The sequence below is a fragment of the Harpia harpyja genome, chromosome 9 (assembly GCF_026419915.1).
Source record: "Harpia harpyja isolate bHarHar1 chromosome 9, bHarHar1 primary haplotype, whole genome shotgun sequence".
In the NCBI taxonomy this organism is placed as follows: Eukaryota; Metazoa; Chordata; class Aves; order Accipitriformes; family Accipitridae; genus Harpia; species Harpia harpyja.
In genome coordinates, this window is record NC_068948.1 from 45,579,617 (window position 1) to 45,602,646 (window position 23,030).

The 23,030-nt window shown below is 49.7% G+C and overlaps 1 protein-coding gene across 5 annotated transcripts; it reads left to right on the forward strand.

Annotated features, from left to right (window-relative positions):
• Positions 1-94: 94 nt before the first annotated feature.
• On the forward strand, positions 95-22,985 carry EWSR1 (EWS RNA binding protein 1). 5 transcript variants are annotated; one of them, XM_052796113.1, is made up of 18 exons: positions 98-200; positions 3,295-3,331; positions 3,581-3,632; positions 6,001-6,124; positions 6,590-6,607; positions 11,646-11,832; positions 13,232-13,399; positions 14,134-14,348; positions 14,899-15,079; positions 17,919-17,956; positions 18,484-18,516; positions 19,440-19,558; positions 20,140-20,269; positions 20,677-20,799; positions 20,894-21,071; positions 21,475-21,572; positions 22,072-22,342; positions 22,568-22,985. In XM_052796113.1, exons 1-18 carry the CDS (start codon positions 125-127, stop codon positions 22,605-22,607), a joined length of 2,088 nt encoding a protein of 695 aa, XP_052652073.1. In that variant the 5' UTR covers positions 98-124; the 3' UTR covers positions 22,608-22,985. The 5 variants fall into 5 exon arrangements, with proteins under 5 accessions (XP_052652077.1, XP_052652073.1, XP_052652074.1 ...); XM_052796114.1 differs by having other exon boundaries at positions 17,922-17,956; XM_052796115.1 differs by lacking the exon at positions 6,590-6,607 and having other exon boundaries at positions 100-200.
• The last annotated feature ends 45 nt before the right edge of the window (positions 22,986-23,030 follow it).

Here is a 23,030-nt window from a genome sequence, read left to right on the forward strand (position 1 = left end):
CGGAGGGCGGGGACCGCGGGGAAGGGCGGCGTGGCGGGGCGGGACGAGGCGAGCCCTCGGTACTCTCCCGGCGGCGGGCCCCGCCGCCGCCGCCGTGGTACGGCCCGCCGGGGCCGGGCAGCGCATGCGCATTGCGGGGCGGCGGCGGCGGCCGGACGTTGGGAGCGCGGAGGAGGAAGGCGAGAAAATGGCGTCGACGGGTGAGCGGGGCTGGGGGGGGTCGGGTCGGGCTGGGGTCTGTCGGCGGGGCCGCCTCGGCGGAGAGCGGCTGAAGCCGGACCGGCCTCCCGCACCGGCGCCCGTCAGGACGGACTGAGCCCGGGGCCGGGGCCGCCCGGGCTGAGGGGAGCGCCTCGGGGCCGGGCCGCGGCCCTGTCACGGCGGGGCGAGGCGCCGGGCCCCCCGCGTTGTGGTAGACGGGCTCCGTCCCGGCTGGGCTGCGAGCTTCGCGGCCGTCCTGACCCCCGCCCAGCCCGTCACTCCTCCGGTGTCTCCCTGGGGTCGCCGTGCCCAGATGATCCCACCTCGACGTTTGTTAAAGGGTTGTTTGCGATAGTGGATCCTCGGTGCTCCAGCGCCGGAAGATTCTTTTGAGTTACGCTTTTTCGGGAGATCCCTGCCCTTACTGAAGGCTTCCTCTGTGCCTTCGGCTTTTCTGGTGGCTATTCAGGAGGATTTCTGGTGCAAATGTAATTTCTTTGAATAAAACCAGTGAAGCATCGTCGGAGGAGACATGCTTTTACACGAGGGCTCCAGCTGGATGCAAATAGGTCAGAACTGAGACTTGCCAACCACGGCAACACCAGCCTTAAAGCAGCCTTAAAGCCCAGCAGCCGAAGGTCGGAGCTCTCCGCAGAGGAAGATGTCACAAGCCGCGGAGTGTGAGGCAATATGACTAATATCACTTTGGAGAAGTTAAAAAAAAAAAAAGTTACTAAAGAAACATGTGCCAACGGAATTGTCAAAATGGGGTTTAAAAATACAGCTGTCTTTCCGCTTAATACATGGAAATGTTCTTCTGTGGGAGCTGCTATTTTCGGCTGCGCTATTGTGCTCTTGAGCCTCATGAAATAGAAGGATGAAGATTAATTTCCCACTGGACATAAAGGCTAGGAGATGGTTTTAACTAAATGAACCATAATATTTTTTTTAATGTTTTGCGTTAATCTGAATTTGAGCAAATTAGAAGAGAGGGATTACTGGAGACAACTTACAAATTCAACACCTGGATTTAACCCTGCAAAGGGGAAAATGTCATGTCTAGGTAGGGCTGGGGGAAGGCTGTAAGAAGGGATGTGCGATGGGTGTTTAACTGAAGACTCTGTGCGTAGCTCGAGGCCCCGGCAGCTCTTCAGGAGGGTGGTAGGTTGCTGGGGGTCTACCAGCGAGGGATGGAGGTTGGGGAGATCCGTGCTCAGCAGCCTGGCCGTTTTTTAACAGCTGGAGGACTGTGGTAACCCGACGAGGTGCGGAAAATGAGAATTAAATGAGGAGTAGGGAGGTTTCGGTGGTTGGAGGGTGAACAGGCTTGGGAAAGAAGAGGCAGGGGTGGAGGGCGATGTACAGTGAAATGGGGGGGAGGATGGAGGGGTGTTTGTGAAAGGAGGCAGTGGGAGAGGAAAGATGGATGTGGGGGAATGGGCATTAATGTTCTTTAACACTGAGGATTTAGCAGAGCTTAGAGCCACATGTAAACTGAAAAAAAAAAAGAGCAGCGATCCTGAATTTAACAAGCTAGATTTTTCAATGTTAAACATGACAAACTGTAAGGAAAGCAGGAGTGGTGCCAAAGTAGTTTAACAACTTGTGCGGTGCGTCTCAGGAGCGTGGAAGACTTTGGATAGCAGTTCAGCATCTTCTTATTGTGCGCGGTATTTCAGGCATCTTCCTTGTGTACTCGTACTAATTCCTGTGCTCTGGTGAAAGGTCAAAGTAATTAATATCTGTCAAAAATCACTCCCAGAGTCATGGCACTTCCTTTCCTTGTCCATCAACTCGCACCCCAGGGTCTGAGCTCCGGCATCAGCTGAGGGAAATGCAAAAGGAGGAAAAGCCATAAGCTCACATAGAGGGGTTAGGAGGAGGGGAGGAAAGCTTTATTAGGGATGAATCCGTGGCCTCAAGAAACAGGAGGTTCTGGTGTATGAAGAGAGTATTTTCAAAATGATTCCCGGTGCTCCGTCACCGTCAGTTGTGAACAAAGTGATGAAGGCGTTAAAGCAGTCCTTACAACCTAGGCATAAATGAAGGCTGTAGGAAGTTGCCAGCCGGGTTCCTCAAATTCACTAGTTAGTTTTCTAACTGAGATCAGTGTACCCCGAGGTGTGATCGTGATAGAAACACTGAAACCTCTTCCTGCAGAGGACTATCTGGCTCTGCCTGAGAAAAGCTGTACTAACGTCCAGCTTCTGCCTCCAGCTCAGTCAGATGCCATGGCCTGAGCGGCAGATGCAAGCAAGGTCTGGGCTCATTACCGATCTCTGTCCTCGGGACTTCTCTGGTCCCAGCAGAGCTGGAATCTGGCTGGCAAGGTCTGGCCTAAGTGGTGAATTCATCGTTTGCTCTAGAATTTTGGATGGGAACTGGAGTTGCTTGGTGACTTTGAGCGAAAACATACATTTAGGAGCTGTAAACATTTCAAATATAGCCTTGTAATTGCCATGTGGACGCATTTTCCATTCCCACCAGCAAACCGGTTCAGCGTAGATTTTTCTGCTTGAATTTTCAGGATTTCGGTTCTCTTCTAAATCAGGGTATTGGTGTGAATCGGGGCTTTGGGGAAGGAATTACGGCCAGCTGCCCATCTCAAACCCTGCCAGGGGACAGGTGTTACAACTTTCCAGCCATTTGTTTGTGTCCTTGAAAGTTAAATAGAAAGAGTGAAGTGTGGTGGTTTCTGCAGACCCAGAAGCTTGCAACCTGGCCCTTTGAAACCAGGGTGGGGGGTTTGTAAGTGTCAGCCCCAGTGTTTCTTTTGTTCCAAAACAAAACACCCTCCTGCCAGCCCCCTTGGGTGTCATCCAAGGTGGCAGTTAAATTAAAGTAGGGTCATTTGAGATCAAAGTTGCTGCTGCAAACAGCAGTAACAATGAAGGGAAGAGAGGTTTTTGTTTCCTTCAAAAAGACTGAAAAAGTGCATTTACCTTGCACTCTTTTGAAACTGGATTTCCAGCGGTTTATAGCAGTTCTTTCAAGCTGCGGGAGGAAATTCCAGCTGCTGTGCTCTTACACTGTTAATTTTGTTAAGCCTTTGTCAACCTTTTTTTCCTTTTTTTTTTTTTTCTTTTCTTGTAGATTATAGTACCTATAGCCAAGCTGCAGCTCAGCAGGGGTAAGTAGCATTATGGTCTTATCCTCTCTGTTTTAAAAAGATGTAATACAAGTATATAATAATTGTGGTTTAGTCTTAACTCGGGTACGTTTGTAAATCCCGTGGTTTTCCTTTAGCTTTTAGATTTTGTATTGCCATAGTATTTCAGCAGAACTCATTTGGATATGTGAAAATTGTCTTGTGATACATGTTTCGTGCAAGTCAGAAATATGGGGATGCATGATAAATGTTTTCAAATTCATTTTACAGCTACAGCGCATATGCACCTCAGCCAGCTCAAGGATATGCACAGACCACCCAGGTAAAACACAGGACAGTTTTATAATTGCTGCTGAATCACGTGTCTTCCAGTAAACTACACGGGGCTCTGCCAGCCACAAAAAAACACTGAGCGGCAACATCAAAATCTGTCAGTAAAAGTTGTCTTGTAGCTTCCCACACAGCCCAAACTGCTTTCTTAAAGTGAAAACAACCTAAACGTCCAAGGAGCCTCAACAGTCCCCTTCTTTGTTAATATATCTGAGTCTAAGGTGGTTGTTGTTGAGAGGATTATAAAAGCCTAATTCTCGGTGGACGTTTGACACCACCATGTTGGTGGGTGTTTTACTCAGTGGTATAGGAGAGAAAAACCTAAAAAAAAAAAGGGTGGGGGGAATTGCCATTTCTGAGATTGCAGCAGTTGGACAAAGAAGGAAGAGGGAATAGATTTTTTCATGGAGGTATTGTTGCTGAAACTGTTAGTGCTTTCAGTTGGCTAGACTACAAAATGATGATGATCTTTAAGAGATGAATTAAACCATGCTTATTTGTAATCCTTAGAATTCAAGTTACTGAAAACACATTTGTGTACACACTCCCAAGTATGTTTTCAAAGGTAAATTTTTGTCCTCAAAAAGTGGTGTAGGTTAATTTTCCCTCGCCTCTCCAGAGAGGTTTTTGAAGGGAAAATTCTGCTGCCCAAGAGTATGTCTGTATTACGGAGATAAAAACCACCATATTGTTGTGTTGGAGCATTACTGAGCAGCTTTTAATTGGTTAATTCTGGTTGTGGCAACAGCTTGGCTTTGGTGCTGCAGGGCTGAGCAGGAGCTACCTTCCCGTGCCCGCTCAGGCTGCCTGTGCCACACTGCCTGCTGCTGCCTGCGCTGGCCAGTCCGAGGCAGGCGAGGCTGCTTGAATACTGCGCTCGCTTGTTCCTGCGGCAGGGTAAGATGGCCCTTTGTCAAAAATGTCAGTGTTACAGGAGCGCAGGCTCAGTCTGGGCATTTGGGCCAGCTTAAATGAAGGTGACGGTAACTTTTATTTTGATAAGTATTTTGAGACAGAACAATTGGAAGAACTGCTGCCAAACGTGCAGGTTACATGGAAGGACAAGTGTAAGCATACTGGCAAGTGTAAGAACAGAAGGCATCAGCAACATCCTCTAGTGTGAGACTAAGACAACTAACCAACTAAACTCAGCTGTAGGCAAATAGCCATGGGTGGTTTGCAGCGTTTTCTGCCTCTTGATGTAGTGAGCTTCCACAGACAGTGACATATTCAATCCGCTCAAGGTTTTTCAACTCTTGGTTAAGATCTGTGGCTTGAGTGCAGGGAGGCTAGCTCACCAGTAAAACGGGCTTAGGCCCCAAAAGGCGTTTAAGTTCCAGGCTCCCCCAGGAGTCAGTAAATCCCTTTGAGAATCTGGATGTTAAGGCTGTCATGTCGCTTCGTGAGCTGTAACTAGAGTTTTGTCCTAAACCAAACAGCTGGCCGCACAAAGCTGTTGGAAGTTAGCTGGTGCCTGAAGTTTGAGCCGGCTGGTCTGTGGCACGGGGCTGAGGTAGCTCTTCAGCTGGTAAAACTGCAGCGCCAGCAGCTCCGTGCTAATCCAGCCACGCTGCGCTGCCGATTGGATCGCCACAGCTGAGGAGTTGCTTTGTGGTGCTGTCTTCAGGGCTGAGCCAGACGATGGGCAGAAGTGGTCCTTTAGTGATAGTCTAGACTTGAAAATGAGCTCCAGGCAGGGTGCGAGTTGAGAGCTGATCTCTTGCTGAACACAAAGGCACCAGGACGGGAGTGGCTGTAGTCGGCATAGTTTGGTGATGGCAAGCCCTTGGATGCTCCTGCTGATCCCATCCTTGGATGCCTACATAAACTCCTATTTTTCAAACTATTGGCTGGTGGATATGAAGAATACTCAGAATAACTTTACTGAAACCTTAAATAGGTTTCTTCTAGTGAACGCTAAAGCAGTTTTGTGCTGAAGTAATCGACGTGTTTTACTTCATACAGTTCTGCCCTCTGAGTAGTCCCCCTCCCTGTGTTTCAGGTTAGCCCTTGGGAGGCACCTGTGAGTGTTGGTGGGTGCCCAGGCAGTTATGAGGAGCTGGATGCTTTCCTGTTTTGCTTTATGTAGAGCAGAGGTGTGTTGTGAAAATGTAAGAGGCTGTCCCTGCGGTCCTGGCATTGAAAAACTGCATTTGTAACTTCATTGCAGATCTGAACCGAAATTTGCAGTAGCGCCCAAACTTTCACAGTAGCCTTGGCTTGACTCTGATTGCTTTCAGTACATCAGGTAACACAGATCCCTCAGTCTGTGTACATCACTGAAACAGTCTGTGTGTATCTCTGCAACACCTGTGAGTCACTTCTGTTCATGAATTAAATTGGTATCCTCTTTGGAGCAGACATATGGGCAACAGAGTTACGGAACCTATGGACAACCCACCGACGTCAGCTACACACAGCCCCAGACGACTGCGACGTACGGGCAGACTGCATATGCAACATCCTACGGGCAGCCTCCTACTGGTAAGAGCCCCCATGCGTGCAAGGCTTGACTTATCCTGGGGAGAGAGTTGAGCTCGAGTCTGCATTGGGGAACTCTGGCCCAGACCATACTGAATTACTCTGGGCAGCTCTGATGTGGAAAGGGCTTCCTTCCTCAAGAGCCTGCCTTGAGCAAAGGGCAGTTTAAAATGATGCGAAGATGTGGGTGGGCTGAGAACGAGTAAATAAACGTGCCCATTTAATTTTTCAGGGAACATTTTGGGTGCTGGTTCATGCTGTTGGAACTAAGCATGGCTGCAGAGTGTACTGTGCTTAGAGCAAAGCAAACGCAAGCTGCGCAGCAGCGTTCCCTGGGAGCGTGTACTCTGGCTGCTCTTGAGAACCGGTGTCCTCAGCACTTCGGTTGCCTGAAAATCAAATCAGTAGAAGTGATGTATGCCTGTTCTGATAGTGTACCCTCTACTTTTTGTCTTGTGCTTCCCACAGTAGAAGGGACCAGTACAGGTTTGACTATCCTGCTCACTCTTGCATGGAAAATGCTGTCTCATCCTGTCTAAACTTGTGGTGTTAACCCTTTAGGTGTCACTTGGTTTTAGCACTAAAAAAGTCCAGCATCAGAGCGCACACACACACAATGACAGTAAGAATTTGCTAGGCTGCAATGCTGTTTGCCATCTCCACATCTCTGTAAAGTCTCCAAGTGGCGTACTTTATGGATAAAACTTCCTGAGCACTAATGACAGCCATGCTGAGACATTTCAGGTGAATCTAACCCCATTGTCCTACCATTTCCTAAAGGGTAAACAGCATGGTTAGACACGTCCGGATGTCCTGACAACCACCTTTGCATGTTCCATGTTGTCTTTGGATTTCCAGTGCAGACGCATACGTCACATGTTCATTAATGCGCTGTAAACTATTCCAACGTGTGCTCTTCAAACTGGAGTTTGTACATATGAGTGTCTTAATGTCTGAAAGAAACTATTGAGACATCGTTCAATTCTGGTATATTTGGACTGAATATTCAGGAGACTGAAAAAGAAAGCAAATTTTCCTCCAAATAATGCCTTGGGTACCGTTTTCTGCAGATTCATCCTTTGCTATGAGAGACATTGTAAACATCTATTAGAGTGGGAGCTTTCTTAAATACTTCCCAAAGCAAGGGAATACCAGGAGAGACAGGCAATGGGGTGTCTGGCCACAGAAGCCATTGAGAAATGCTTCACAAGGAGGAGGTGGAGAGAAAATGTTAACCTGTGGTCTGGCACTTAAAATATTTAACATCTTTACACGGATAAGGAAAATTTCTGCCTGGCAGGTAGCACATGTCCTGCAGAACGAGAGCCAGTACGCTTTAGCCTGTGTCGCTGCAGGTTATCTACAGGTTTTTTTTCCTTTAATTTAGAAGTATATGGACATAAAATGGCAGCAAAAAGGATTTGTGGACTTCGGAAATTCCTTTCTTTGAAATGTTTGAGTCCCTTAATCCTTATTATGGACTCCAGTCTTGCAGGGGTCCCAGGAAGCTGCGCTGTTCATGTTTTTGCTAGTCCCTTAAGGGTATATTTGCTAGGTATCTTTTCTGCACAGCTTTTTTTTTTTTAGGCAAAAATCTTGATTTTCTTTTCATTAAAAAAAATAAAAAAGAAAACTCAAAGTGGTCAAGCAAAAGATCATATCAGGCTTTCAGGTACGATTTGCCTCAATCCCTGTAGCACTGGTCTGTGGCAGAACTGTTGATGTTACTCTCCAGGCAGAGTGCCAGGTTGTATTTATTCTTCCTACACCTGCCTCTCCTTGAGGAGCCAGAGCTGTGCAAAGAGACTAATAGTGCTTAAAGCCTGTCTCCCTCTCTCCATCTCTGCCTTTCATACTAAATAAAGCCCGGGGTGTTGCCTGGGGCATACATCTTTATGCCCTAAGAGACGTGCAATTTTTATGGTTGAATCTCTATTTATTTTTCCTAGGCATTGCCTTTTTGTAGCAGAGGGATGTCTGCAATTACTTAAAAGCAAGGTGCCTTTTTTTGTCTTTAACAGCCTGTTTTGGGGGTAAGATGCCATTGTGGTCAGGGAGATTCAAATCCTGTGCAGATACAGCCTCTCGGGACTCTGCAGGAACGGCAGAGACAGTTCCTCTGCATCGCCTCAGAGCCTCAGCTGAGGTCTGTTTCAGCCTGCCCGGGGACCTTTCTGTCCCAAGCACTCTGCCATCCAGCCTTGCACTGACTCCTGGGCCGCCCGAGGTGAGAGTTACCGCCCAGGTTGGGCTTCCTCCCAGAAGACTTCTTCCCCGAGACTGTAGGAAAAGGAGTCTTGGAGTCGCCCCGTTGGTTTATTACGGAGAAGAGGGGTTCGGGAGCCTGCGGGCTCCTCAGCAGCTCCCCGGATGCCAGCTGGGTTAGGGGATTAATCGGCACCATCAGAGTGGTGGTCATGGTTTGCTCTTTAATCACTGTGGTGTATAAGCATGAATTACAAGAGTAGATAAAGAGCTGCATCTGTTAGGGTTATTGGCTTTCTGACAATGTTGTTTGGGGGCAAAGACATTATTTCAAATGTTCAAGTATGAATGTCCCTTAAGTAGCTAAGTGGGAATTACTCTCTAAAGACAGCCAGCCCCCACTTCTCTTTTTACCTGTGAAATTTAGGGTTATGTATATTTTAAGTTTCTATTGTATTTAGAATTTGAAATTAACCCACCCATAGCTGTCTTGGCTACCACAATAATCTGTTTTACCAGAATAGAGCAGAGAGGTGGTAGCCTCTGCGTCCCCTTCTCCAGACCCTCACTGGTAGAAGATAATGCATGCCAAACAGGAGTCGGCTCTCGTTGGGCACGCAGACCCCGTGGGTAGCTTTTAATACTGCTTGCATCAGAGAGAAGCCTTCAAAAACTGCTGCTAGCTGACATGAAGCCTGCTTATTTCAGAATAAATCTCTTTGAATCCAGTATTTTCAGTTGATGTTCTCTGAGGACCAAATCCTGCAAGCTTCCCCTCCGCCTGAAGAATTCCTAGACTTCAATAAGGGTTTTGCTTGCAGGCTTGGATACTTTGAGAGGAAACTGAGCCACGTAACTGGACATCTTAAGCAGGTTATCAAAGTTCTTCTGTTACCTTTTTCTTACAGTAGCTGTTCTGCAGACTCGCCGTTTATCTTACTAACTGGTGGGGGGAGGAGAGAGAAGTGATGTAATGTAAATGCCCCCCTCAAAAACACAGCTCTTGAGGATTTTCAGAGTACCTAAACTAAGTTGTTGAAATGAAAATTTAGACCAGTGGGATGTTAAATCACTGCCTTTTCTTTCTTTGGTACAAACCCTTCCTGCTGAGCGCACTTGCACAAGGGGAAATGCTCCATCTAGAGCTGAAGCATTAAAATTCAGGATTTTTTTTCCTCCCTTTTATTCTATTGACTGCAGAGCCAGGTGTCAGCAAACCTGCTTGCTCGCTTGATTGGAGAGGTTAGTGCTGCCAGTAACAGTACCGAGAGAGGGGGCCCAGATGTGGGAGGACCACCCCGTGGCTCCGAGTCTGACGAGAACAGCCCAGGGCAAGGCTGTGGCTTCAGCAGCACTTACTGCAGGCTGTACTTATGCAAACAGCAGGCTTTTTTAGTATGTGGTCAGGCTTCGGCCAGTTAAAATAAGGATTCATTTAACTTCTGGTGTCGTTGCTCTGTGGAAATGCTGTGGTAGCTCACATTGAAGCATTTGGACTGTTTAAATTTGTCCGAGGCTCTAAAAATCATGCTCATTTTATCCTGTTCGACATCATCCCATTCACCCTTCTCAGCAACGCTCAGAACAGGACTTTACTTTTCAGAGAACCTCTCAGCAAAAAGGAATAATGACCATGAAAACTGATTTGCTAGTGATTCGTGCAAGTTACTTCCCAGTGCGAGACCAGCTTGCTCTCTCGCTTTGATGTTTCCAGGTTGGCGGCCCTGCGATGTGGAAGCCAGCCTGTGGTGTTGAGCAGGAGGGTGGTAGTGTGACAAGTGTGGGGGGCCCAGAGCAGGAGGAATGAGGCTTGTGGGAGTGGGCAGGGGCTTTTAGGCTAGCTGTTTGCAGGTGACAAGAGTGGACAGGCTTGTGTCCCCTTGGAGCCCCTTCATCAGGATCCTGAGCCTAACCAGAAAGCTCAAGAGCAATGCTCAGGACAGAAAGCTGAAGATTTTTTTTTTTTTTTTTTTTTTTTAAACTAAATGTGCTGTGCAAACTTCCTCCTCTCACTTCTCTTCCTCTTTACTCGCTGATTCAGAGGGCCAGTGGGAAGGGTCCTGATTTTGTAGCAGGGACAGCGAGATGTGGAAGTACCACAGTGCTTTGTGAGGGCACACGATATTCTGCTGGAAGTACATTTGTTTTGCAAATTAGGGAATTGAAATAAAAAGCTACAGCACAATTTGCCTAAAATGCTGTATAATTAGAAGGAAGAGTATGTCACAAGTGTCCTACGTTTATTAAAAATAAGAAGTGATGGAGAAGCTGTTATCTTAACTGATGCGGTTAAGATCACATCAGTAAGACTGAGACCAGTTGGCTGCTCTGTGGCAATCGATGTTTTATATTTTTAGTAAGTCAGCTTTTGCTAACAAAATTTTTAATTGATGTTTTTTCATGTAAGTCTCCATTTCATAATTTGAAAACCTGCTCACAAGGTTCCTAACTATAAAAAGCCACTGTGTTAGTACCGGGTTTACAGTTCACCTTTGTGACAAGCCAAATGGTTGGCTAAATTATACAGCGGTGGCCGCTGGAAAGACTAATTTAAACGGAACTGGTTTGGGATCTTGGATATTCTTGTAAAATTGTTCAGAAATAAATGTCTGAGCTCTGAGTTTTCTACCTGAAACAAACTGAAATTCTAAGAAAAGCGAAGGTACATAAAACATCAGGAGCTACCTTATGTGTCTTTTTTGACCTTTCTCTTAAGTTAAAGCAAATGTAAAGTGCTTTTCTTTTGTTTCCAGAATTACTGATTTAAAATAAGACTTCAGAAATGGCTGAAAAAGACTTGTCAAGTCAGCCTGGTGCCATTTTGTGCTTTTATTTTTTCAAAAAAGCTGAAAGGATGGGACTGTACTTCTTAAATCGATTGGATTTCTTTTACTTTGACTAAACAGGAGCTTTGTTTAGTCTTCCTGTGTTCAGAAGATGCTGCATGCCTCAGCATGCCTCAGCTTGCCCTGTGTGCGCTTTATTACATTAGCCATGAGCTTCGGTAGCTGTAAACAAACAGCCTTTGGATGCTGATTGAAGGGTGGCTTCCAGAAAGCTCCTCGGAGCGTGGTTTTTGGATGGTGAGGGTAGAACTGGGGCTGTAGGCTGAGGCTTCCCAGGGCAGGGGGTTTCTCCAAGGAAGGCAAAGGGGCAGCATGGGTTAGTTCATCATTTTCAGGTTATCTGTGATATTTCTGCAGTGGTAAAATCAGTGCTGTACCCGAGGTCTGACAAACCATCAACAGAAGCGCAATAGTCTGAAACATGGTGAGCGAAGGTCGCCAAACTAATCTGATGAGGCTGTCGTCTGTTCTAGGTTATACCACCCCGACTGCCCCCCCAGCGTACAGTCAGCCCGTCCAGGGGTATGGCACAGCCGCCTACGATACTAGCACCGCTACGGTTACCACCACCCAGGCTTCCTACGCAGCACCGTCCGCTTACGGCACCCAGCCCGCCTACCCAGCCTACGGGCAGCAGCCAGCAACATCTGCTCCCACAAGGTAACATCTGGTTCCTCTCTTCCTCCTAAGGCTGTGTTTGCCCTGCTGTCGGGGAGAGCCCCAGCACACCACCAGCTGAACTGGGGCCCCCTGGTTTTGCTTACACCTTTTCTCTGCCCGTTGCGCTTGAGCTTTGCTCTTGCTGCATCCGATCCCATCGCGTTTCAGGGCCGGGGGAAGCTGCGTAGGTAGGTTCTGCTCTGGCACGGTGAGTCAGCACTGTTACTGGGAGATGAGGAGAGCAACCAAGCAGCAAAAATGGGCTCTTGACTCACGGTGTAGAACAGAAAACAGACCAGTCTGATCTGATCTTGAGTCACAGGGTCAGGTGGGATACTGTTACGTACTGTGACTTCTTGAGTGGATGCACATGCTGTAGACAATTTCCTTTTTAAATCTCTTATGTCTGGGCACTGCCAATAGGATATTTAGTTTAATCGTTTGCTCAGGGTATGAAAGACCTAGAATACATCATGGAAACTTGTTTAGTAGTGAGTAAAAACTGCTTTATTCGTTCACCTGATGTTTGTAGCCACCACTCCAGTAAGGAAAGGCGGCGTTTGGCACAGCTCTGTATCTGTCAGATTACACTTTTAAGGATGAATCCTGACATCATTTAAAATAATTTTCCCAGCTTGTACAACAAAAGTAGCTTAACTCTTTTTACTCTGCTCTGATAAACACTTAGAGATTATAAACAGTATGGGACAAATATAAAAGAAGGGAGCATGCGAATCACATGCAAAGGGTTCTCTTTATTTTCAGGCCTTGAGAGTTAATACTAAACGTAGAATCACAGTATAGTTTGGGTTGGAAGGGACCTTTAAAGGTCATCTAGTCCAACCCCCAACATCCTTTCCCTTTCATCAGATAACATATATGGGGCAATATCTGCTTGCACTGGATTCTGAACCAAACAATGGTGCATTTAACTGACAACGTGTCTGGCTGCTTTTGAGCTCGTCGTTTCCAAGTGTTGTGCAAAACCAGCTCGAGCGGAGGGGTAGTGCTGCTGACCGCTTTCCTGGCCATGTCACATCCTTGACTCCGTTCTAGAGCCAAAGTCTAAATCCCTGGCCTTCGGTTTCGTAATGCAGCTGGTGAACAGAAACTGTAGTGCCCTGCGCTCTCTGTTCAGGGTGCTGCCTGGGCCTTTCCTGATGGCAGGGCAGTGTGCAAATACCCAGTCAGAAAGTGCTAAAATGTTTAGTGTTTAATGAGCATATATTAGCTGCTGCTAGAGTGACTGACACCGATGGGGTGCCAGCTTGTAATGCTACCCAAAGAAATAAATAGGTAGTGCTGTTCAGTCCTGGGGGAGTGGATCTGAGCGCCTTCGCTGCTACCAGAGGTGGGGGTTTGCACCAATGTTTCCTTCTTGTTCAATGTCGCTCTGTAGACCCCAGGATGGCAGCAAACCAGCAGAGACCAGCCAGCCGCAATCGAGTACAACAGGCTACAGCCAGCCCAGCCTAGGGTATGGACAGAGCAACTACAGCTATCCTCAGGTGCCTGCCAGCTACCCTATGCAGCCGGTCACTGCGCCTCCCTCCTATCCTCCTACCAGGTAACTCTCCCAGCAGGGTAAGCCTCATGCAGCTGCCCTGAGAACTTTCAGGTTAGCTTGGGCAAAAGGGGTTTTTCTCAAGGGATTTTAAACAGATGTAAAAGGAAGTTTGGTGTCCTGGGAGGAGGGAGGTGTGGTTCTTGTTGGTGTACTACCTGTCGTAGGGAAGATGAGGCTATGATTGAGTGCATGAGTGTCTCTGCGTACGCACCTGCAGTAGCAAGATGTAAGGATGACAGATGTTTTTAAGAAATTTCCTAGCTACGGTGACCTTTTGCTGCCTCCCTACACATGGCTTTGAGGAGGGGCTCACCTCTTCCCCTCAGGTGTCTTTGATATGCTGATGCTGGCTTCTAAAGTGTATGTTATGAAATTCTTAAAGCCCGAGATGTGCGAGGGGGGACTGTTCTATTATCCATCATCTGAAAATATTTCAGTGCTGAGGCAGAAAGGGAGACTGTTTACCTGCATTGCCACTGATTTTTGCCCTGGCACTTCTACCAATAAATTGTGACCGGTTGCACGGATTTTGCTTTTAGCAGTCTCCCAGGTTTGTTTTGTCTCCTGCCACCAGACTAGCCTCCATAGGGTGACTTCACCTTTTTAAATGGTTTACAACAGTACATATGGCTCATAATTGCATTACCTTCTAGTGTGAGCCAATTCTGCAGCCTAATGCACGTTGCCGGTGAATTGACTCATCTTTCCATCTTTACAATGCTTTTGTTTTCCAGCTATTCCTCCACACAGCCAAGCAGTTACGATCAGAGCACTTACTCCCAGCAGAGTACCTACGGGCAGCAGAGCACCTACGGACAACAGACTAGCTATGGCCAGCAAAGCAGCTACGGGCAGCAGCCGCCGCCGACTAGTTACCCGCCCCAGACGGGATCCTACAGCCAGGCCCCAAGCCAGTACAGCCAGCAGAGCAGCAGTTACGGCCAACAGAGTGAGTGTGCTTAGCAGAGCCACGTGGTTGTGGAGCAAAGGGTCAGTCTGCCTTGCCTTTGCAGGGTAGGCTGTCTCTGAAGCAGGCTTGGCATTACTTTGGGTCTAAAGCTTGCAGCTGTGTTGAAGGGAGAGCGTACTGTAGCTGGGTTTTGCCCTTTCTCACTGAAAAACGGCTTGCCTGGTGCCATGGCAAATTTCAGTACTCCCCTTGGCGTAGCAAAGGTGACCGGGTCGTTGAAAAACACAGAAGCACAAAATACTGTTGTGGCTGGAGTGGGCAAGACTTGGTGTAAACAATTCTGTTCGGCCAGGTGGCAGTTCTGCAGAGGTCCGCCTGGTAGGGCCTAGCATAAAACTTGATTCTGCAAACGGAAGGCTGCACATCTCTCCTTAAACTAACGCTGTTGCTGTAAGCACTGTAGCAACAGTGTGATTGTCTTGATTATGTTCTGGTGCTGAAGGCAGGTAAAAGGGCTTAGAAAGGGGGCAGGCAGCTTCGACCACTCTTGTCTGCAGCTCCCTAACATGTTTGTTACAAACTTCCTCAGGCTCATTCCGTCAGGACCATCCTAGCAGCATGAACGTATATGGACAGGAATCCGGAGGCTTTTCAGGCCCGGGAGAGAACCGGAATATGAGCGGCCCTGATAACCGGGGCAGGGGAAGAGGGGGATATGATCGTGGAGGCATGAGCAGAGGTGGGCGGGGAGGAGGACGCGGTGGAATGGGGTAAGAGCAAATCTTTTCTCCTTTTATCTAATTCTGGTTTACCCATAGGATTTGAAATGGAAAGAAGGGACTGAAAGGTTGACATTCCCAACAGTACTTCCATGGGGAACATCTCTGTAGCAGCATTGCTTCTAATCCATGGAAATATTATCCTAGGGGAAATTAGGAGCAGGATCTATTGGTTTTTTTTTTTTGTCCTGCGGCTGGTTGGGCCCCGGGGGGGGAATTAGGGGTATTGCTAAACCTGGAACTTTCAGCTCCCTTCGTGGTCACGCAGAGGTGAAATCCTCTGTGGGGTTTAACAGTAACTCTGGATTGAACACACACAAACCTTCCGCCAGGTCCAGGAGTCACTCCCTGTGCCTCAGTAGTGGGGATCTTGACAGTTCAGGTATGTACAAGGCAGAAGCCTCGTGTCAGCCCCGTGTTACGCCGTCAGCCTCTTCACCTTAGCAGCAGCACACGGAGCTGCCCCTGTAAGCGTATGGCTGGGGCAGATTGCTGCTGTCAAAGCCATGACTCTGAGTGGCCAGAACACTTAGAGCTTGGTTGGAGCGTGAAGAAAGACCCTGAGAACGTAAAGAGATCTGGCTTGGCGCCCAGGACTGCTCCCCATTGGAGCTTTCAGGTGGTCTAAATCAGTTTGGCCATTTTAACTGATGGCAAAATCTGGTTTGGTAAACCTATGCCTTCAGGTCAGCAGTGTGTCTCCCTGTCTGTGATGCTTGTTTTGATAGAGGCGAGGAAGGAGGACTAATCCCAAAGGCTCCTAAGAGAAGGAAGATGTGGCTTTGTGTGTGTTCCATCCCCTCACACCGTCGTTCAGAGCTATGCAGAGTGTCCCTAGGTGCACACTGGAGATGTGGTGTGGGATGTGCAGTGCTAGCCCTGGGACTTGGCAGGGCAGCCGGAATTGCAGCTTCTCCTCGATAGGCAACTTCTTAAGGTGTTTTACAGCCTGGTGGCAACCGGAGTTTGGCAATCGATAGTCCCATTCTGCATAGCTCTGTCGAAATGAATGGAAGTGGCATGAAATCTTTATCGGAGAAATACAACTACCGGTGTATGGCAATAGAAGAAAAAAGACTGGCTTGTGTTGGAACACATCTGGCTTGAATTGGCTCGAGTGGAACAGAGTTCCATGGTTCTGCATAAAGATTTCACCCATGATGTATTTATCTCTAATGGTTTAAAGTAGATGTAGACACTTGAAATGTCTATCATCACATCTTAAAATTTCTAGCCCCTTCGAAGCTTCTCATGCAAAAGATTTGTCATCTGTGTCTGATTTCACACCCTAATCTGAGCTTAAATTGCATATGTAGTGATTTCCACCTGACTAGACCATTACAAAGGGTCCCCTGCTTTATGGACGTAGACTTTCTGCTGTCCATAGAAAAGGTGGCCTTCCTATGAACGCCAAGGGGCAGGTAGGGGAACTCGGCCCTTCTTAGCATGCTGTGGTGATGGATTTCAGTGTCTCCGGCAGGTAAGGAGCTCGATGTTATTAACGTGCCCTTTTTCATTGACTCAATTATTTTATATTTTCATTGGCTGTTAAACATGGAAACTTTTTAACATGCTTTGTCGCATTTATATGCTACAGGTTACAAAGTGAGAGCCTTGTATACACTTCAATACTTAAAAAGTACCCGTACTCAGTACTCAGCCGGCAGCATAATGAAAAGTGGGACTAGACACGGTGTCCATATGGAGAGGAAAAATATACATAGAATATTTTTAACCAAATGTATTCATTGTATAAATGGAATCCTTCTGTAACTTTGGTAACTGCCTACTTGTTGTTTGGTAATAAAACCAGAGGAGGTATACTACTTTAGAATTGTGTAACGTTAAAAAGTGTAAACGTATATGTTTAAAAAGAGAGACATTACGTAAATGGTGTGTACTTTAACAAAAGGAGGCAAAGCTGCATGCAACAGCTTGAAACTGTGTATTGACGACGGTTTTTTTTCCAGTATTAGAGGTGCAATACTTGCTAGAAAATAAGCGGTGCGCTCCCTCCTCTGCTCGTCTCCTTCCAAACAGCTTTTTGGCTCTCCAAAAAGAGCAAGAAACATCAAAATCCTTTTCAGGTGGCATTTTCCTAATTAACCAGCACTTCAAAGCAGTCTTAGCTGAAAGCTTCAGCCAAAGCTTTCGATGAAAGCTGCGGCCGTCAGTTTGCATTGGCACGTGCCGAAATCTGCCGTTCTGGTCTGTGTCCACAAAGCTGCACCCCAGGCCTTCGAGCCCCCGCTGTATTCTGTAAGTTCTCCCTCCACAGAGACTTGTTAAATTCAGTAGTGACCTGAATGTATGGCTTTATACCGAGGTTTTTAGCGGAAATGTCATCTGAACTGTGTTGTAGGTATCGCGTATGGTTGTCTCCTACCTTTTTAACTGTTAATGTCAGGGACCCGTGGGCTCGTTTCGCTCTCGTGCTGCGAGAGGCTGAGGGTGCACCTTTATGTACACACGGAGGGGAGGGAGTTGACCAGTGAACGACCCCACGATTTCTCTGAAGCAAAAGCCCAATTTGTAACGCTCGAAAACATTTTTTGCCAAGTATTGCACTGATAATACCCATACAAGTAATGCAAGGGTACCGACAGCAAAGTGGTGTCTAAAACCAGACAAGCGAGGTTGCGTATATGTAAAGGAAATTTGAGCGAGCTGCCCTGAAGAAAGGCATAGTGCCGAGATGAGAGAGAGAGAGACAGATGCATTGTTTGGAGATGTTTAGCCAGTGCCCTTCTTCCCAGTGAGCCGCAGAGGCTCAGAGCGGGTACTGGCTTTGTAAAGGGAAAGGCCTTCATTTCTTCGTTTATCCCCCCAGCAGCGCTGGAGAGCGAGGTGGCTTCAATAAGCCTGGTGGTAAGTTTTTGAGCATTACAATGGATAGTGTTAAAAAAAAAAAAAATTGCAGTCAGTTTTTAGAACAAAGTGTAATTTTTATTAGTTTAAGTGGTTAAAATGACATATGCAACAAGACTGTAATGGGTACTGCCGGCAATGCCTAGGGGTATGCGGTTACAGGACACAGGGTAACTTGGAAGAATTGAGCAACCACTTCTGTAATTTGGGGAAAATAAATGGTTTGGATTTAATAAATTTTTTGTAAAGTAACTTTTTATTAATGAACGTAAAACTGATTGGCCTGGTAGTGCATTAAAAAAAAAAAAAAAAGCGTAATAGTGGTTAATGGTTTGAAAGGCTGCTAAAAATAGCAAACCGATCACCAAGTAAAGGTGCATTGCTGATGTTTTTGCAATGCAGGTCAATTTGAGTTTAACCAGCGCCATCGAATGGTGGTTATAAGTAGATAGTATTGTGTGTGTCGGTTCTTCAGCCTGCAAGGCGTGCACTAACACAGCTTCTTATGATTCTTTCCTGACTGGCAGGACACATGGAAGAAGGACCGGACCTTGATTTAGGTAATTGCCAATGACTGCTCGGACTCTCTCCCGAGCTCCCGAAATGGAGACTTCTGCGCTCGTTCTCTGCTCTGGACGAGGGCTGCGGCCGCAGGAGGCGTAGCCCCACGGCGTGCCCTTCTGTAGGAGCGCGAGGATGCTCTGCCATTTGCAGTCTCTTTCTGGCCATTTCATTTATTTCTTGATTCCCCGTTCATCCGAACAGTTGGACTGGTGGAAAACCGCCCGCCTTCGTGAGATGCTTACCCTTCTCCACGGGAACTAGGGGGGCTTTTGGGGGAGCTGCTCTGTGGCCTTTCGGTTCAGCAGAAAGCCTTTTCAGGCAGCTTTAGCCCGGAGCTCGTATGCGCTGGTCCAGCAGCCTCCTCTTTTGCCACCCCTGGCCTGTCGCCGTGCAGCTCTTTCCTTCCTGTTGCACAGGCGTGTCTGGAAGTTATGCGTCAGCCTTCCAGAATCGGCACATTGCTGCGGAAAGGGGGGGGTTAGCGCAGTGAGGGGGGGGGGTGGATGTCCGTGTGGGAGCCCAAAGGACGCGATGGTCTTCCTCGCATCTCATCTGGGATGTCTCCCGTTACAACCGAGCGGTTTAACGACGCGGTTCTCCTCGTGCTGCATGGGTGTGGGTGTCTGTCTGTCTGCAGCGGGAGAAGCAGCCAGGCAGCCGGCGGGAGGCAGGCCAGCTCGGCATCTGGGCTCGGCAGCCGGCGCTCGGCAGCGGGGCGCAGCGCGGTCCTGCCGGCCTGCGGCGAGGAGGTGGTGTAGAGCCGCCGCTCGCAGCGCCTGGGTTTTCGTGTCACTTCATAAATACGCTCATTGAGAGCAAAGCCGCAGCTGGCCGAGGGGATGACGTGATGAAAAGTACTCCGTTCTGTTGTATCGCTGCCTTTCCTCTCCCTGCAATGACACTGTGAATTATCTCCTAGGCCCACCTATGGACCCAGATGAGGACTCGGACAACAGCTCAGTTTACGTGCAGGGACTCGGTGATAATGTGACCCTGGAGGATCTGGCAGACTTCTTCAAACAGTGTGGTGTTGTCAAGGTGAGGAGGAACACAGGTCGGCCTCCAGCTGGTAGGGCATGGGGGAAAGGGATTGCCCACCTCCCCCCTGCCTGCACATTGCTCGTCTCCCTTTAGCCCTTCATTTGCAGGAGCTGGCAGGTCTCTGGCTGGTTGGGCAGTAGAATGGCCACAGCCTGGCGTTGCCGTTGACCTGTAGCTCAGGCTTTCCCAAAGAACCTTTGCAGGGTTTGTCCCTCAACAGCGGAATTAGGCTCATGGAAGCGCCAGCACTTACAGCCGCGGAGGAAGCGTGCCTCTGTGGATCTGCCGCTGGTGGGACGGCGTGACAGCGTGAAGGGTCGGGGTGGCGCGGAGAGCGGAGGAGGATGTGGGGAGGCCTGCCGGGCCAGGCAGCGCTGTTCTGGGCCGGTTCCTTCATTTGTTGGGTTGTTTGGGCGGTAGCTGCCGCCCATGGTAAGCCAGAGGGGCCCCTTCTTCTGCCACGGAGTTGCCAAAATGAGGCTCGGTTGTCTCAAGTCAAAAGCAGAACAGAGGAGAGTGAGTCCCCGCTCAGCTTATGGGGAGATGTGACTTGAGGTGACATTTTGCTGTCCTGCTAGATGAACAAGAGGACCGGGCAGCCTATGATAAACCTCTACATCGACAAAGAAACGGGCAAGCCGAAAGGAGATGCCACGGTATCTTACGATGACCCGTCTACCGCCAAAACAGCTGTCGAATGGTTTGATGGTGAGTACGTGGGGTGTGTTTTGGGATGGAACGGCTTTATTCTAGGTTTCAAAACTAAATTCTTGTCCGACCAAAGTCAGTATATCTGTATGTGGAGGATCGTAGCCAGAGGATCTGGGTGGTCAGGCTTTTGCCTAACAAGTTCCTGGGTTTAACTGGAAGAGATAAACGTGGTGCTTGGGCTGTGGTTGTCCTTGGTTGCCCGGGCTTCTGTCACCTGCTGTCTCCTGTAGCTAGAGTTTCTCTCAGTCCCGCGGGTGAAATTTTGCCCTCCTGCTGTCTTTGACACTTAAGGAAAATTTTCCGTGTGATGACCGACTGGGTGCGGTTGTGTGTGACACCAGGATCCGGCGAGCGCCGGACACTCGCAGCACGAAGTGATGCTCTTGCCTTTGCATTCCTCCCAGGGAAGGATTTCCAGGGGAGCAAGCTCAAAGTCACCCTCGCACGGAAGAAGGGCCCGATGAACAGCATGCGGGGCGGGATGCCCCCACGTGAGCAGCGGGGAATGCCTCCCCCGCTCCGCGGAGGTAACGTCCAGCCCCCCGTGAAGGGCAGCCGAGCTGCGCCCCGTCCTCCGGCCGTGACCAGCGCTTCCTGGGATTAATGGAACCTTCCTTGCAGGTCCGGGGGGGCCCAGCGGCCCGGGGGGGCCCGGCGGCCCCAGCGGCCCCATGGGCCGGATGGGAGGCAGAGGTGGAGACAGGGGTGGCTTCTCCTCGAGAGGACCGCGGGGATCCAGGGGAAACCCTTCCGGCGGGAGCGTCCAGCACCGGGCCGGCGACTGGCAGTGCCCCAATCCGTAGGTATCCGTATCCCGTGCTGCCCGCGTCTTGGCAGCAGCTCCGCGTGAGGCTGGCAACTCCCTAGTTGCTTGCGTGTGGTGACAACGGCCATCTCTTATCTCAGAGCCCCAAAGAGGGGCCCTTTTGTCTGAGGTGCTGGCCGGGACAAATCGGCCTTTCCCAAAATGACTTGCTGGGCCTTCCGAGAAAGTTCCTTTCTCCCGTCCAGAGCAGGAAGGGAGGGCTGGTGTCGCTGCCTGGGGGGCTGCGGCCGACTGAGCAGCCCGGCCGACTTGCTGCAGGTCCCGTTGACCAGCTTTTGCGTCTGCTCTCCTGCGAACGGCCACGCAGCGCTTCCGAGTGTTACTGAGCCAGGAATGCCTTCCCTCCGGGTCTTTGCTAACTGGTGGTTTTGCTCAGGGGATGCGGAAACCAGAACTTCGCCTGGAGAACGGAGTGTAACCAGTGCAAGGCTCCCAAACCAGAAGGGTTTCTTCCACCCCCTTTCCCCCCTCCAGGTATGTGTGTGGAAGAGTTCACGGCGGGGCTGGAGCCCCCCCCGGGTTTCCAGCAAGCTGCCCCGAGCCCGCTTCGGGGCTCCTCGGGGAGCAGCTCTTTTCCAGCCCCAAGAGCTACTGGGGCTTTGTCCCTCCTCGAGCTGCGACATGGAGGCCTGAGCCCTCCCGTCTCTCCCACGCTTCCCAGCTCTTCTTGAACTGCCGAGGCTCTTCCTCGGGGCTCTCTTCAGCACTTCTGTTCCCCAAAGCACCGCTTTCACCTCATTAGGCAGCGCCCTCTTAACGAGCCCCGTCTCTCCTGGCTCTGTGCTGGGTGAGGCGTGCCTGCCGCGCTCCCCTGCAGCCTTGGTTGCCCTCCGGGTTCCCAACAGCTCCTGGACCTTCTCCCGGAGCTGGATGTGCCGGGTTCATCGGGGCAGGGTTTGACGGGCCGGAGGAGCGTCCGGAGCGGGCCGGCTCTCCCTTGGGAGCGCTCTGAGCCTCTTCTCCTCTCTCCCAGGCGGAGACCGCGGCAGAGGCGGCCCCGGGGGGATGAGAGGCGGCCGAGGAGGTGGCCTCATGGACCGCGGGGGACCCGGCGGCATGTTCAGAGGTGGCCGCGGTGGAGACAGAGGTGGATTCAGAGGAGGCCGGGGTATGGATCGAGGTGGCTACGGAGGAGGTGGCCGGCGAGGAGGAGGAGGACCCGGGGGCCCCCCGGGACCCCTGATGGACCAGATGGGAGGCGGGGGCAGAGGCGGACGGCGCGGAGGACCGGGAAAGATGGACAAGTACGTACTGGGGGGGGGACGGAGCCTCTACTGGGGAAGAGGCAAACCCCAATGCTCCGTCACGGGGGGGAAAGGGGAGGGGGTGGCACCGGGGCCCTGCTCCTTCCCCCCCAGCACCCAGGTTGGGCTTGGGTGGTGGGACGAGGACCCCTCCCCAGCCCGGGGTGGGGGGGGGACGACACCCTGGGGTGCCGTGACTGACCCGGCCTCTCCCTCCCCTCCCAGGGGCGAGCACCGCCAGGAGCGCAGAGACCGGCCCTACTAGAGACGGAGCCCGCAGAGCTGCATTTACTACCAGATTTATTTTTTAAACCAGAAAAATGTTTTAAATTTATAATTCCATATTTATAATGTTGGCCACAACATTATGATTATTCCTTGTCTGTACTTTAGTATTTTTCACCGTTTGTGGAGAAACATTAAAACCAAGTTCAACGGTAGCGTGCCGAGTTATCTTTTTTTCCCCCCCCCCTCTTCTTTTAAAAACGGTTGTTTAAGGAAAAACTGACCCCACGTGCCCCCCCCCCCCCCCCCCTTGTCGTGAGCATGCTGTGCGCAAACCCCGGGGGCGGCGACGGACTGTAACGATGTTAACGGTTGTGATGGTTTTTTAAAAATAAAATTCCCGATGTTTATAACCGCACCACTTCTGGCCTCTCTTGAGAGCATCCCGGGGGGGGGGGGGGTG